A 16678-nucleotide genomic window follows, 5' to 3' on the forward strand; every position below is an offset into this window, starting at 1 on the left:
AATTATGCCAGTCAGTTCTTATTCGATTCTTATAAAAAGGAGTCACGTGTACCTTTTTCCATTCACTTGACATTTCATTGGGCAAGAGATTTGTGATAAATGCAGACTCAGTAAACGGTCAGTACTCTCTGTAAAACCGAATTGAGATTCCATCTGGACCTGGTGACTTATTTGTTTTCAACTCTTTCAGTTGCTTCTCTGCACCACAGATGCCATTGTCTACGTTGTCTGTGCAGGAAGCTGTATAGCCAGTCAAACTACTGTATGTCTGTATGATCCTTCTGCATGAATGATTTCTTAAACGTGAAATTTAAAACTTCCGCTTCCCTTTTGCTTTCTTTCATTGTTAAATCAGACTGGTTGACAAGTGACTGGATAGAAGCCTACAACCCGCCTAGTTATTTTATGTGTAACCAGAATTTTCTCGGAATCTCGGCAAGATCTTTTGCTAAGGTATGATGGTTGAAGTTGCTCTACGCTTCATCCATTGCTCTTCTTATGCAACCACAAATTTCTACTAACTTTTGCCTATCAACATTTGCATGGTCTTTTTTAAAACAAGAGTGCAACAATCTCCATTTCCTCCGCATTTTCTGAATTTTATTATTAAGATACTGAGATTCCTATCCATCCTTAATCCACTTACTCGGTACATACATCTAAAGAGTGCAATTTAGAATTAGTTAAACTACACATATCTGCTTTTACTATCCTAAACACTCTCCTGTCCTCCTTCACCTGTTTATTAACTTTTGTAATTATTGGTGGGTGATACTGTGATCACTAACCCTTGTTTCTATATTGACACTGTTGATAAGATCAGGCCAGTTTGCCACAAAAGGTTTAAAATATTTCTATTGCATGTGGGTTGTCTAACTTGCTACAGTCAGTTTTTGAAAAATGGATTCAGAAGTATTTCACGAGATTGTCTGTGTGTACTACCTGTAGTGAATCCACACATATTCCAGTCTGTACTCAATAGGTTAATGTCACCTCCAACTAATATCACACAATTTGGGTCTTTCCGTGATACTGATTCTACACTTTACTTGAACGACTCTTTACTGAACCCTACAGACTTAATAGCCACAGACAAGGCCTCCTCCTCAACTCCAGGTGCTCACTGGAATTCTTCCATGCCCCAGACATTGTTTCCTTAAGTGGACCCATAAGTACCTAATACTGGAGCTCCCGATAACTAGTAAACCACTCTCCCCATGTTCCTGCTGAAGGATCAGCCACAGGGTCTACTCACAGATTGGGTGAGGCCAGACACTCTGCCTCGAGTGAAGTGACCATATAACAAGCCGCCACTCACATTGCAGTGAGTACAGGTCCCTGACCAGATATGATAGAAGATGCCTTGACAGCAGAGACTGTGGTCGAAACAGGTGACATCTGGTGTGTCCCGTGTGACACACCCGTTTCTCCACCGCTGCTATGCCACGAGGTAGCAACCCTGCTAATGGGTGGCCATGGCCATATCGTGAACTGCACCCAGCTCCCCCTGCATCCACACATAGCATGCACACATCTTATCCATTCTACAATTAGTAACCTGACAATCAAACTACAAAAAACAAACAGAAAAAGTTAAATATGTGTCGCGCTATTCTCCTGGTGCTTCACCACTGGGGGCTGCCAGCTGACTGAGCTATGGACAATGGTTACTGGCTGTCCAAATACAAACAAACAAACCATGACTGCACGAATGTACACATCACAGTTACTAGAACGCTTTGCTATACCTCTCAGATACAAAAACATGCAATGAATTAAAGAATTAAACTTTGCAAGCTCAAAAAATAATGCAAAGCATTTAAGAATTAAACTGGGTACACAAACAAAGAAACTAAATATGCTATTGCTAGCTTCCTGATGCTCACACATGAATGCTGGTGACTGACTGGCTGTGATTAACAGTTACTGTTCATCCAACATAAGTAAACAAATGATGACTGCACGAACGTACACATGACCATTACTAAAACACATTACTATACCACTGAAATAGAAAAATATGCAATGAATTCAGAATTAAACTTTGCAAGCTTTGGCTAGCATGGAGGAAGTTGTTCAGTTTGAGGTACCTCATTATGTTTGAGCTCATCAGTTTGACGTAGCTCATTATGTTTGAGCTCAGAATACGTTCTAAGATTCTACAACAAATATATGTGGAAGATATTGGATGGTAGTTTTACAGATCACCTCTGTTACAATTCCTGTGGACAGCTGTGATCTGTGCTTTCTTCCAGTACTGGGCACAGTTTTCTGTTCGGAGGATCTACAATAGGTTCTTGTTAACAGAGGAGCTAACTTATCCACACATTCAGTATAGAACTGGACAGGGATTTTATTGGACATTGAGCTTTGTTCGCTTTTAACTATTTCAGCACTTTCTCAACACCACTAACACTAATACTTATTTCACTAATCTTTTCAGCAGTATGAGGATTAAATTGGGGCAATGCTCCTTAGCTTTTGTTTGTAAAAGAACATTTGAAACCAGAGTTACGGACTTCTGGTTTTGCTTTGATACTCTCAATTTCAGCTCCTGTCTTGTCTATAAGCGAATGGACACTAAGTTTGTGTCACTAACAGCCTTTACCCATGGCCTAAATGCTTTAGGTTTTTTGAAAGATCTTTTGACAATATTCTGCAACGTTAGTCACTGAAGCCCTCATGCATTGCTCTCCAGCTTCATAACAGAAGCTAAAAATCAGTCACTGTAACATGCTTGATGGTACTACCTGCAGTGAATCCAGTACTTGGAATAAAGTTAACAATAAAAGATATACTCCAAAATTTTAATCACATCTTCACACAAAGGAAACTACTGGACAAAAATTTTATTTGTACTCACCCCTCGATGCTGGATGGTTCATCAATATAGCAAGTGGACATTCATCATCATCCAAGATGTATTCCCTGTTGTTGGTTCCTCCATGATATTCTTTGCTTTCGCCTGCATCAGCTGGGGTTGCTGTATTCACCTGGGATAAGATTTCAAGTGCCTTTGATAAACACGATGAATATTTCTTTTTTCTAAAGTGTTTACTTAATCATTTTTCATTATGTGCTTGACTTCTAATATGCCATACTAGATGCTTCAGAAACTTGAAACTCACTTGCTCAATGTAACTGAAAGACATAGAAAGAAATTCTCCTCTTGTTCTCAACTTAATTATAATGCTCAAAAATTTTTCAAATTCAACACCTCATGTAAATATTGAAAAATTTTGCATGTTACTTAATGTGATGCATTCTACAGGTAACACAAAGCAAAATATTTGAACAACGTACTCCGCTTACCTGAACAAGACAATAATTCGATGGGTCCGCTTCCTTCTCAAGTCCATATTTCTCTAGCATCTCTCGCACAACCTGCTGCGCAGTGTCACGGACAGACAGCAATAGGGTCTTGTAAGGTACGTCACGACACAGGCTCTCTCCATAGATCTTCAGTGTTCCACCTGTGTCAGGCCCTCCATCCTTGCTACGAAATTGCTGAAGTTTACGCTCTAGCTTCTGCTGCCGTCTTCTTCTCATGACAGCCTCTGGGTTCGAGATTGATCGAGTGAAGCTCGTTTCTGGGAGTTCTGTGAGGCAAAATAATAAGAATGAATATCTTTCTCTTTCATTAACATGCTGTGTAGAAGACAAGCCTACAGTTTCTATGTGTAAACACCTTACACGTTCTCTATATTTTTAGCACCTGTAACATCCATATCCATATACAATGAACCACAACGTCTAATTATCTCTGACACTGACATGTTTATGGATCAATACTAACTAGACAATGGGTGAATCATGAACAATGGGAAGTTTGTTTCTAGCACAGCTGCAACTTTGAGGAAGAGGGGGGGGGGGGGGGGGAGGGAGAGAGAGAGGGAGGGAGGGAGGGAGGGAGAGTTTGCCTTCTGCTCTTAATAATCTGTATTTTTATCCTTCTTACTCTATTATCAGCTTTTCTATAAATGTTTTACTATCTCAGGTTTCCATTTTGCTTCCAAGAAACAGTCAGTACTGAAAGTTTGAAATTTGCATTCTTGCAACTGAAGCACGTAACAAACAACGAAATAAACAATTAGCACCACAATTATACCATTTTTGTATCCAGTTAAATTTTCATTTTTGTTTACAAAGATGACAATCTGTTATATTTGACAACTTTACTGAATTGTACTAATAACTGCCTAATATATGTTCCTTTACTCTCACAACATAGGCCATTCAGATAACTAAATTACATAAAAAATGAGAGAGAAACAAGAGATACCATTAAAAAAAAAAAAAAAAAAAAAAAAAAAAGAAACATCACATGGTGCAATTTTATACAAGATCAATCATTCTTAACTTTTGAAGATCATTCTAACTAAAGAAATGAAACTAATCTTGTACAAGACACGAATACTGCACAAGGACACAATGGAGGTTGCCATATGTGTAACAAGAAACTAACAGATAGTACTTCAAAACATGTATAGGTTGGTCTATAGTTTGTATCTGACACTGAACTGAATATTGTAACACGCAGCTCACAAAGATAAAGTAATTACATGTGAATGCAATACCTTACATTAAACAACTGGCTACCTATTCAAACTTGTTTATAAAACATGTAAATAAACATTAAAATGAACATACGCATGTTGAAGTTCTTGAGAATTCTGCACTAGCACTTCTCCAGATCTGGGTAATGTTTGAGAAATGGAAACACTGTGAAAATTTTCTACACTATTTATTACACTGCATTACCTGCACTGGCTGATCTCCTATTTTGAGTATATGAGTATAATTATGTTTAGTGAAATGCAGGTATGTGGATCAAAATGCAGTGAAGCAAATGCCTGCAAAAAAAAGAAGAAGAAGAAAAGAAAGTTGTATCCCCTGCGAGCTCAGATAAAGCTGCCATAAAAGCTTTCTGGCTGTAGATCCACCATAATCTTGTAAAAGTAAATTAAATGTCACCAAATTAGTGACAGTTTTATTCATTCAGTGATATTTTACAACATGACCTCAGTCTATGCCTAGAAATCTTTTAATAATCTGTGTGTACATTACTTGTGTGCCACACCCTACTGAAGGTCTTCCATATATACAATCCATGGAAGTAGGGCATAATAAAATGTTTTAGGATAGTCTCAACTGGCACATGCTAATGACTTGCTAATAAATTCTGAAGATCAAATGGATACATCAGATGGCTAACAAAGAGGTACTGAATTGTACAGGGGAGAAAACAAATTTATGATACAATATGATTAAAAGGCGGGAGCAGTTGATAGGGCAAGTCCTTAGGCATCACAGGATAGTTAATCTAGTAACAGATAGAAGTGGGGGGCTAAAGACGGTAAAGGGAGGCTAAAGCTTGATTTTAGCAAGCAGGTTCAAATGAATGCCATTTGCATTACTTACGCAGAGATGAAGAGGCTTGCAAAGGACTGAGTAATGTGGAGACTGGCATAAACCTGTCTTCAGACTGATGACCACAACACATAAACAATCTCACTGCAACATCTGGTATGTAACAATATTATGAAATGAAAGTTGACACTCACGATATAGCGGAGGTTCTGAGTCACAGGTAGGCACAAAAAAGATAAAAATATACTGTCACAAATAAAGCTTTCGGCCCATAAGGCATAAGGCCTGTGTCAAAAATGAATCACACACACACACACACACACACACACACACACACACACACACACAAATGCAGGCTCAGGTAACTATAGCCATACAAACTTCTGGTACGAATGGTTATACTATCAGCTACATCAAATTCCAGAGAAAGTGTTACACAATCTGAATGAAGATGTCATTACTGGGTGGCAGAGTTATACATACATCTGCCAAGCAATTGCCCTTTTCTAGTCATAGCTGCTTCTTTGTTTCCAAATCAAATTTACATACTTCTATCTGCAGTTTGCACATTACTTAGTCTTGGAACTATCAAGCATAATAATTTGCATACTTTTAGGCAAACAGTGTGTGAATTTAATCACAGTGAAGTGGCACCTAACATTTCATTACTCACAAGGCACTCACAGTTTGGTCTACAACTGACAAAAGCTTATAATAGATGTTAAACCATGTAAGCTGGGTAAACAGCCCTTTGCAAATTATCATTTGTATTTGTACGCGTTTGTAAAATGTTCACCATGTTAATGTTGTCATAGCACTATTATTATTCTTTGGAATTTAACAGAAAGAAACTCAGAGTTGTTGTAATTCAAGAAATCTCAGTTAAAATTAATCCTTGATGAACATAAAGAGTGCAACAAATTGGTGATCTGATGGGACTGTTGAGCTGACAGCATCTGCAACGTAATTTGGGGCAAAATTTTTAATGAGACTTTTTTAAACTTGAATTCATCACACACTGTATTTGAAGAATACACAAAATGTCAATAGCAAATGGACTTGAAGGGAATAATGCTGAATGTACACTGGATATTCATAAGGTAAGCATTAACCTAACACTGTTTTGGATTCAGAAGCTAGACATATGGTTTCATCAAACCAAAGCGCAATTACACTCACTGGCATAGCTACAGAGGCGATTAAATTTAACAATTTGTTCGCTCAGCAGGAGGCAAAATTTGTTGAAAAAAATTGATTCCAAGTGACAAGAACAACAAATACTCTCTTGCGAAAGAACAAATTTTGGCCATAAATAAGAAAAGTGAAGAGCTTCAAGTTAAAAAAATTCTTGAGTAGATTAGAACTGGGTGATACTAAGCCTAAGCTTATTAAGAAAAATGTGGGGTTATGATGGTACTAACGTGTCAGACAAGATCTCAACAACACTTTGGCTAGACAGACTCCTCATGGCATTCAAAATACTTTATTTGTATTTGATCAAATATTGGATAATATTGCTGAAATGGCAGACTGTATGGTCAAAATGCACTGTGTCGAGAATGTTCAAATTGCATCAGTTCAGTCCATTCTGTCAACATTGTCATCTGTGTAAGTCCAAGACTTTCTATTAAGAATCAAAGAATTGGAAAATCATATTAAGATGCTTGAAAAACCAAGCACGCAAAAACCATGCAGTGGAAGTAGAAACAGAGGAAAATTCGATTAAAACTGAAAGTATTGCTATTACTATTTTAAATGTGGCACATTATGTAAGCATGAAAAGTGTGTTCAGACTTGCCAATGCCCCAATAAGGAAAACGAGAAAGCATAGACACAACAGCAGCTGACTTTTCTACACCAGTACCTATATCAAGCCGCCAGTATCAATTATTTGTTGAAGACTGAAATGAGGGAAGTTATTTTCTGGTAGATAGAAGTGCTGATTTGTGTCTTATACCAGTTTCCAAAGACAAGAAAGTTAAATCTTTTGACTTCATCTTTATGCCCCAATTGGGTCTGAGATAAAAACTTATGGTTCAAAACTGTTAACCACTGATTTAGGGCTCAAACACAATTTTAAATGACCATTCAGTGTAACAGATATACGACAATGGTTAATGGGAGCTTATTTCCTTCATCATTATGGTTTACTCTGAAGTCAACAGACATCACCAAATGAAGTATTTCAGCAGAGGTAACTACTGTGAATGTAAAGACTGAGTAAACTCACTCTATCCAACATGCCAATTTTTCACAATTTTGGAGAAATTTCTTGATCTACAAAAAAAAACCATCTATGGTACCAAAGGTGTTGAAGCATAAAGTGCACCATTACTTACTATGTCTTGCGGTCCACCAGTATACACTAAAGCATGCAGACTGGACCCACATAAATTGTTTGGTTTGATGATTAAAGGGACCGAACTACTACGTCATTAGTCCCTCTTTCCTTGAACAGGCAGAGATGACCTAGCACGCAAAACCCAAGGGAAGAAAACTCCAGGCTTTACCAAAGGTCAACAAAGGCTACATAAAGGGCAAAAAAGAAGGGAGGGGGATACAGGAACAAAGGCAGGGGAAGTGCCCTATCAAGGGAGCAGCCAGAAACCCTCAAAAATCAAAATGCAATGATGGGACATAAATCCCCCACCCCTCGTCACTTATCATAGGTACCTCACTCAGGGATTGCCTAGGCACAGATAGACATAAGACAAACGAGTCAAACACACCACATGAGAGGGGGGGAGGAAGAATAAAAGAACAGGTAGGGTGAAGGCCGGAATGGTCCATCAAGTCCAGACAACCACAATCTGGTCTGGGCAGAGGAAGTAACAGAGTTTTCTGCCAACCCCTCAATGGGCCGATAAGGCTAAGTGGTGAAAGCCCATTCATGAATAAAATATGAAACTAAGTCAGCTGCTGAGATATCATCTCCTAACAGGGAGGGGGGTTAGCAAGTTAGAGAGATAGAGCATCTGCTGCAGGGCAGCTGGGTTGGGACAGTCCAGCAAAATGTGGATCACTGTCAAATGGGGATTACAACAACAGTGGGGTGACTCCTCGTAACAGAAGAGACGACCACGAGTCAGCAAAGCACGGATGACTCTGAGCTGGCAAAGGACAGTAGAGTTCTTGTGAGAGGCTTGCATGGAGGAACTCCAATGTTTCATAGTCTTCTTTATCAACAATCATTTGCTCAGTGAAGTCAGAGTGAGCCAGTCCCTATTCCAGATCCCCAAAACTTGATGGCAAAATATCAATCGAAGATCTGTTTCCAGAATACCAAACTCAAGTGTCAGATTACTGGCAGCCAGTTTGGCTATCCTAACAGTGAATTCATTCCCCAGGATCACAACATGGCCCAGGGCCAAGACAAAGTCACTGAGTGTCCACATTGTTCACGGCCATACAGGATATCCTGGATAGCTGTGACCAAGGAATAGCAAGGGAAATACTGGTCAAGAACTTGGAAACTGCTCGAGGAGTCGCTGCAGATGAGGAAGCACTCACCTGTGCAGGAACGAATATGCTAAAGAGCATGAGAGATGGTTACTAACTCCACAGTGAAAACACTACAGCCATCAGTCAAGGAGAAGAATTCAGAATGTCCAGCACGAGTATAAGCAAAACCTACGTGATCAGCAACCATCGAGCCATCAGTATGAAGTACTTATGAATCCTGGGATGAGGCAAGGATGGGCATAAACTGGTGGCGAATAGCCTCACACTGAATCAATTCTTTCCAACCTTGTGACAGGTCACGACGAAGCTGTGGCCAAGGGATGCACCACAGAGCTGCAAATGAGTGGGCCTGCAAGAGGGCTGGTAGAGGGTAGAGGGAACACGTGTATTTGAGAGAGGAGGAACCAGATGCAGACTGTGATTGTGATCCCTGATCTGGGTCGCTGTTGTGCGAGATGGATTTCTGTGTTTGGAAAGATGAGACCATAGTTTGGATGCTTAGAGGAAATGTGAATGTATGTAGCATAATTGACAAGCTACAGATGATCTGCAATGGAGGGACCCCAGCCTCCATGAGTAAGCTATTCACACTGTTAGTTTGAAAGGCTCCTGTTGCAAGTCAAACCGCACAGTAGTGTATCAGACCCAGTACCCCCAGTTCTCAGAGTGATGCCAAACTGAATGCCAAACTCCCATAATCAAGAGAGGACTGTATCAGGGCTTTGTAAAGCAGCAGAAGAGTAACTATCTGCAACTCAGTTGGTGTTACTCAGGCAGCAAAGTGTATTACCATGCAGCAAGCACTTTCACTTAAGCTGGCGAAGATGGGGAATACACAACAACTGAGCATCGAAGACCAGTCCCTACAAAGCGATAAGTCTCCACACATCAAGCAGTTGGTTGTAGAGGTAAAGATCTGGTTGTGGGTGAATGGTACGACATCGACAGAAGTGCATGACGGATGTCTTGGTGACTGAAAACCAAAAGCCCTTTCATATGACACCTGGCAGTTGGATGTTCAGTCATACCCCCACTAGAGGATCAATAGTAGAGGCAAAAGTTGTCAGCATACCAAGAGGGTGATGCTAAGGACCCCATGGCTGCTGCTAGACCACAGATGGCTACCAGAAACAGATGGTTAGGTTAGTGTTGTTTAACGTCCCGTCGACAACGAGGTCATTAGAGACGGAGCGCAAGCTCGGGTTCGGGAAGGATGGGGAAGGAAATCGGCCGTGCCCTTTCAAGGGAACCATCCCGGCATTTGCCTGAAACGATTTAGGGAAATCACGGAAAACCTAAATCAGGCCAGAAACAGAGGGACGGACAGTACAGAGCCCTGTGGGAACCCATTCTCTTGGATACAGGGGTACTGCGGGAATCATCAACTCGGACTCGGAAAGTGTGGTGCGACAAGAAGTTCTGGATAAAAGTTGGGAGTGTGTCCAGGAGACTCCACTCGTGTAAGATAGCAATGAAGTGGTGTTTCCATGTGGTGTCCTAAGCCTTTTGCAGGTCAAAGAAGACAGCTACAAGGTGTTGGCAAACTCCATGTAAACCAGATTATCAACAGCGGAAAGGCCTTGGTGAAGAAGGCCCCGGGTTTCAAGGAACCAATGCAGCCGCTGGCTCATCATGCATTCAAGGAACTTAGATAGGACATTGGTGAGACTAACTGGTTGAGCTTTTCAGGCAATGAGTCACCCTAAAAGGTCAAAATGAAGCACTGGTTAGCAACCCTATTGTCCTTTGGCCCCCTATTTACACAATGGACAAAGTGAACATCCTGTCACTCCCAGTTGGCACATAGCTTACTCTTACGCTTTTTTGACTTTATAATGCAGCATACAACATACATGCTAACAGCAACCATTTACTGGAAATGAAAACAGCATATGATCATTCTCTTCCAATTCTTGTGACTTAAGTACAGTGTCTGTTCACTTCAGTACTATTATTCAAGAATGCTACCAAAAAAAGAACAAAAAGTATTCTAAAGTTGGTGTATCTCTTGTAAGGTCAGAATTCATTCCCACTAGTGTTTCAGAAAACTCATGTTTCTTCATTAGGCCTGTGACATATTCATTGTCATGTAAACACCCTTTTCCCTTCCAGATCAATTATTTGCCTCTCAACCTCATCATTTCTAGATGTTACTATAACAACACAGGAGGCCGAACGGAAGCTCTTAATAGAGAATCCTCATTCCAACAAAGAAAAGCAGTCCAGCTTTAGTTTCAGTCACTTTTAAATGTTCACAAGTTTCAGAAAAACATTCATGTTACTACTCATGAACATTTTGAGGATTTCCTTATCTATTTATTTCATTTTGCAATTAATTTTTTTGTTCTTAATTACCATGTTGTTAGTGGTCAGAACCCATGAGCTCATTAAATTTGACTACAAGATTATCAGCCAATGTTCACACAAAGTTTGTTTATTGACTACACCATTTTTGACACTCAATGGTAATTTCCACAAACCCACACCTGGCTGATGACTCTGTCAGAACATAGTACATGTGGGCATCTCCGAAGTACGAGCCTAGAGAAGACTCTCACTCTCACAGCATTCTGGTGCAGTTATTGGCCAAGAAGCACAAATGACTATAAAGTGTCAGAACTGGTATAGCCAATAAACAAAATTTGTGTGAACACTGACTGTCAATCTTTGAAGTCTAGTTATTTATACACTTTCTTTCTGTGACATTTCAAAACAATCAGTACAAGCATCTAGCCATGAAGTGAAGGCAATAACTTAAACAAAAAGCACATTCCATTTTCCTAAATAGAAGTACACACTATCAGGATAGTATTCAAATACCTAGTGGGATGCCATCCACGGATATCATTCACAACTGCTGAATTTCAGCAGGTGCACACCTTGCCATTTTTAAAACACAAATGCAGCAATAGAAGTGCTGTGCTAGAAAATTTAAAATTTTGGTGCACCGATCATTTCCATGAAGATCATCCTCCGTGCGCACACGCACACGCACACACACACACACACATAAAGATGGCTGACATCTGAAAAGAGAGAGAGAGGGAGGGAGGGAGGGAGGAGGGAGGGGGGGAGGGAGGGGGGGGGAGGGAGAGAGAGAGAGAGAGGGGGGGGGGGAGGGCGGAGGGGGGAGGGGGAGAGAGAGAGAGAGAGAGAGAGATCAAATACAGAATTTAAGCAAAAACCTCCATCTGTTCATAAGATCATGTCCTAATTTAATGTTGTCTGCCAATACCTGCACTCAATTGTTGTAAATGTCTGAGATTCTTATGCTCAGTTCCCCAGTCCTCCACAGTCCTCATAGTATGGCTAACACAGGGTGATTTTTTCCACTATGTACAAACTCTATGGATTGATCAATGATTGGGTACAGAACAAAAAAGGTGTAATGAACTTATGTCTGGAAATGCATGGTTTCCAGGCTAGAGACCATTTATTCAATCATACTTTGTTACAGACACTGTGGTCTAATACATGCTCTACCATGCAGCCACAGTTACAGTATGCATGGTTTCCCCCTAGAGGATGGTACTGTTCCTCATATGCTCTAGCGCCCTCTCCTCCCATTGTCATTGGTAATGTTGTATCCAATTCACATCTCTTCCTGACTCGCCTTGTAGTGGATGTGATACAACATTGTACACAATTTTTCCATATTCAAATCTAGAGCTTGCTGAGATCGTGTTTACTTACGGAGAGGCAAATGGCAACAGCCGGCGGCCAGAAAGGTAGTATCGGGAGACCTATCCGCACCAATGTTTTGAAACAGTGTTTTGCCATTTGTCTCAGACAGTGACGCTTCAGGAAGAACGAAATCATGAAGGATGTGCCCGAAACATTCAGACATCAGACTTGAAGGAAGATGTGATTAACACTGTGGAAGGCGACCACCATATCAGTGCCAGGCAGTTGACCAGCCAGTACAAGGTAAGCCAGATGACCATGTGGAATATTCTCCATGACAATTGTTACTACCCTTATCACTTACAGCATGTGTACGGGTTACTAGCAACAGACTTTTCACATCAGGAGCAGTTTTGTCACTGGATTCTTCACTAGGCAACCACGATTCCGGGATCCGTGTCATCCATCCTATTCACAGATGAGGCCACCTTTACACGGAGCAGTATCTTCCAGCAAATCATCAGCATCAGTGCAGCCGAAATGTGTGGGCCAGGATAATTGGTGACCATATTTTGGGACCAGTCTTCCTTCTACATCATGTAACAGGGCAGAAATATTGGCATTTTTTGCAGTTGACTTCGCCTCCCCTGCTGGAAGAGGTGCCACTGATGATTCAAAGGGGTATGAGGCTGTTACATGATGGCACTCCAGCCCACTTCGCCATTAACATCCAGATGCATCTGATCAGAAGGGGGGTCCAGTTGAATGGCTTGCTTGTTCACCGGGTCTCAACCTGTGCGATTTCTGGTTATGGGGCCCTCTCAAAAGTATTGTGTATGCAAAGCCCAGCAGCACTGACAACATATTCATGCTGCCTGTGACACTGTTTGGATGTAGTCTGTCCAACATAAACGTGTGCGACAGAACATGCTGTGGCACATAAATGTGTGTGTTGAGTTACATGAAAATCATTTTCAGCACATACTGTTAACTGTGGCTGCATGGAACAGCACATATTAGACAGCAGCCTCTTTAGCAACATATGAATGAATAAATTGTCTATAGCATGGAAACAATGCATTTCCATACATAAGTTCATCAGACCTTTTTTGTTCCATATTCTCTCATCAAGCAGTCCCCAGAGCTTGTACAGGGTGGAAAAAAAGATTACCCTGTATATGGTACACATGAACTGAAAGGAATACAATTACACATATGCCTTATCAAACCAAAGTCATCTTTTACAGATCCTGAAAGGATCCTAATCTTAGTGGTTAAAAGCCACATTCCACATCATATTTCCGCACAATATGACCAATCTTGTTGGTACATAAAAGTCCGCAGATTTTGGTGCCACCTCAGTGTTATCCTCACTCAGCCTGTGTGCAGTGGGTCAATAGTGGAACACACGTCTGAACTGCCTTTCATTACAACCATCCTGTCTAACGGTGGCCTCACGATATGTAAACTCAGTTAACAAACTCTCGGGGTCTGAGCTGACATGCCACCTATGAATCAAGATACAAAGTATCCCTTCACACTGAGCTGGATGGTGATAACTATCAGCCTGTACATACAGTTCAGTGTGAGTTGGCTTCCAATAAATGGCATGTCCCGAGATATCAACAACTTTCCTCCTGCCCAAGCAAAGGTAGGCAGCTAACGTTTTCCACTCTCATCATTAAATGACTATCCATGTGGATCATCTTTTAGGGATCCTGAAAGGATTCTAATCTTAGACAGTGGTCAAAAAACACATTTCACGTCAATTTCCACACAATACGACCAATACTGTTGGAAATGTTTTCTGCATATACAAAAGTCCACTGATTTTGGTACCCAATCAGTATTACTGTCACTCACCCCGTGCACAGTGGGTCACATGTTTTAAAAAGTTATTCGAATTCTCACTACCGAGAGGCTTAACAACGTAAGTATTGTATACGTATCTTAAAAATACACAGGTTTCATAGCCGGAAATTCTAAAGCAAATTCTTTGAAATGTTCCATAAAGAAGTTGACAATAACAGGGGACAACAGCCTTCCCATCAAAACTACTTCTTCCTGTTCATAGTATTGACCATTGAATAAATCAGTCTGTTCATAGTACAGGTCGCATAATAGGAAGTAAGGGACTGTGAATGCATGTTGAAACAGGTTCATTAATTCAACACAAAACCTAACCTTAATCAACTGTAACAAATCACACAGATGAATGTGAGTACAGAGAGAGAGTACATCAAAACTAACTTAAATATCAGAGTTATTCAAATGCATTCTCCTTCTAATTAACTAAGAAATCTTCCGAGTACTTAATGCCATTATGTTATACATAGCTGTTATTTCTTTGGCAGCTGAAGTATTTATTTCAGAATAAAATTCAGTTGTCAGTTGCACAGATATTTTTATTTTGCTTTACCAGTTTAAACAAATTATTGTATGTGGGTATTGTAAACACAGGTTGACAGACTGATAATTTACAGTAAATGCACCACATCTATGTACATGTCGAGCTGTTGTGGAAGAGGACAGTTTTGGACACGGCATGGCATTACGCTTCTGTGAAAAAGATATTGATATCTCCTAAAATAATACTAGACTTCTGAACATGACTAATTCATTTTTTGAAATGGATTAAGTGAAATAAAAATATCTATGCAACTAATGAATGAATTTTATTCTGAAACTTAATGTGTGCCAAGGTCTTCTGCCACACCATTTTTCAGAGCACCATTGTTACTAATGATCAACCCAAGAGGAACCCTTTCCTTGTAGAGCTTTGCAAGGCCATATAACCTAAGGGTATACCGCAATAATAGTTAAAGACTCTTGACAGTTCCTCGCAACAAAAAAATTTTTCTTCAGAAGGTTGTTAGTTTTCCCTGAATACTTTATGCATGTGCAACAATTTCTTTTCTAGTAAGCCTGCAGCATGTGTGAGGTCCAAGAATGACATATTTTATTTTCGGTAAATGCAGAAGGGTGTTTTAGAAAACATGACTGGAAGGAGCACATGTGCGTAATGAGACGTTCACTTCTGCTACAAGTACTGGACATTTTTAGCAAAATTATTCTTATTATTGCAGTACTAATAGGACAAAGGAGCTGTGCCGGACGAGGCTGCCACATGGATCTGTCGACAGAGGTCACTGTTTCAAGGCCACGGCAGGGTAACAGCTCTATCTACTAAATCCCTCCTGCACATAGTACCATGGCACAGTAGGCCATCCCATGTCTACTAATTACCAAAAAAGATTAAAGAAATTGCAGAAAAACACTTATTTAAAAAGGCAGCTACAAAGTGCCTGTTATGCAATACATTTTATACATTAAAGTATTACTTACATAAAACAGAGAAGGGGTTTGGTAAAAAAAGTTATACAAATAAATAATAATAATGATGATGATTATAAAACACCCAACATTCCACAGATCACCTTCACACTATGTTTTTTGTGGCATTACATTATTTAATAGTTATTTGTAAAAAGAGTATATTGTATACCAGGAGTAAATCTAATGATTGTCTCTAACTAGAAGTCTGTAAATTTATGTGAATATGAATTAGCTTATTTTAAATGGGTCTAAACTTGTAAATACTATAACAGGTCCTATATCCTTGTAAAAAGAGATCTACAGATGAATAAAGCTACTACTACTACTACTACTACTACTACTACTACTACTTCAGCAACAGGGTGGACTCCTGCTGAGAGGCAAGCAGGTCACTACCCTTGCACACTGGCCATCCCTCCCCACTGCAGGACAAGCGCCTCACCATGATGGGCACCTCCCACCATGATGCAGCTGGGCATTGCCCAGGTCCACAGTAGATATCCCATCATTGAATACACAAATAACTGGCACACTGTGCAGCTGGCTTATGTAACAAGAGCTTGATAAGCCAGTGTACTATGCAGCCAGATGTTCCAGTGAAGAGCTTGCTACCCTAGCAGCCACTTTTTGCTGGAGCCTCTGGGCTCCCACCTCACCTCCACCACCTGCTCACACCATCATGGCTCACAGCCACCCCTCCCTGCAGTGGGGGTACTACACTTACAACTGAGCAAATCATCTATCACAGAACATTGCCTTGGCACTGGTCATCCCATCGTATATAACTACATGGAGATTCTGGAATGCACTTCCAGCTACTGGAATAATGTTAGTAACATGCAGTTGACCTCTGCGGTTGTCTTAGACCTCACCCAGCTCCATTCCC

At 40.4% G+C, this 16678-nt stretch overlaps 1 protein-coding gene across 2 annotated transcripts in view; it reads right to left on the reverse strand.

Moving 5' to 3' along the window:
- LOC124545215 (afadin) overlaps nucleotides 1-16678 on the reverse strand; it is a 1085620-nt gene that overhangs the window by 413617 nt on the left and 655325 nt on the right. For both annotated transcript variants that reach the window (XM_047124083.1, XM_047124082.1), the window contains exons 6-7: nucleotides 3313-3599; nucleotides 2864-2993 (exon numbers count right to left, since the gene is read on the reverse strand). In XM_047124083.1, the coding sequence (XP_046980039.1) occupies nucleotides 2864-2993; nucleotides 3313-3599 (417 nt within the window). The remainder of the gene's footprint in view (nucleotides 1-2863; nucleotides 2994-3312; nucleotides 3600-16678) is intronic.

This window comes from Schistocerca americana, chromosome 8 (genome assembly GCF_021461395.2).
Source record: "Schistocerca americana isolate TAMUIC-IGC-003095 chromosome 8, iqSchAmer2.1, whole genome shotgun sequence".
NCBI classification, from domain to species: Eukaryota; Metazoa; Arthropoda; class Insecta; order Orthoptera; family Acrididae; genus Schistocerca; species Schistocerca americana.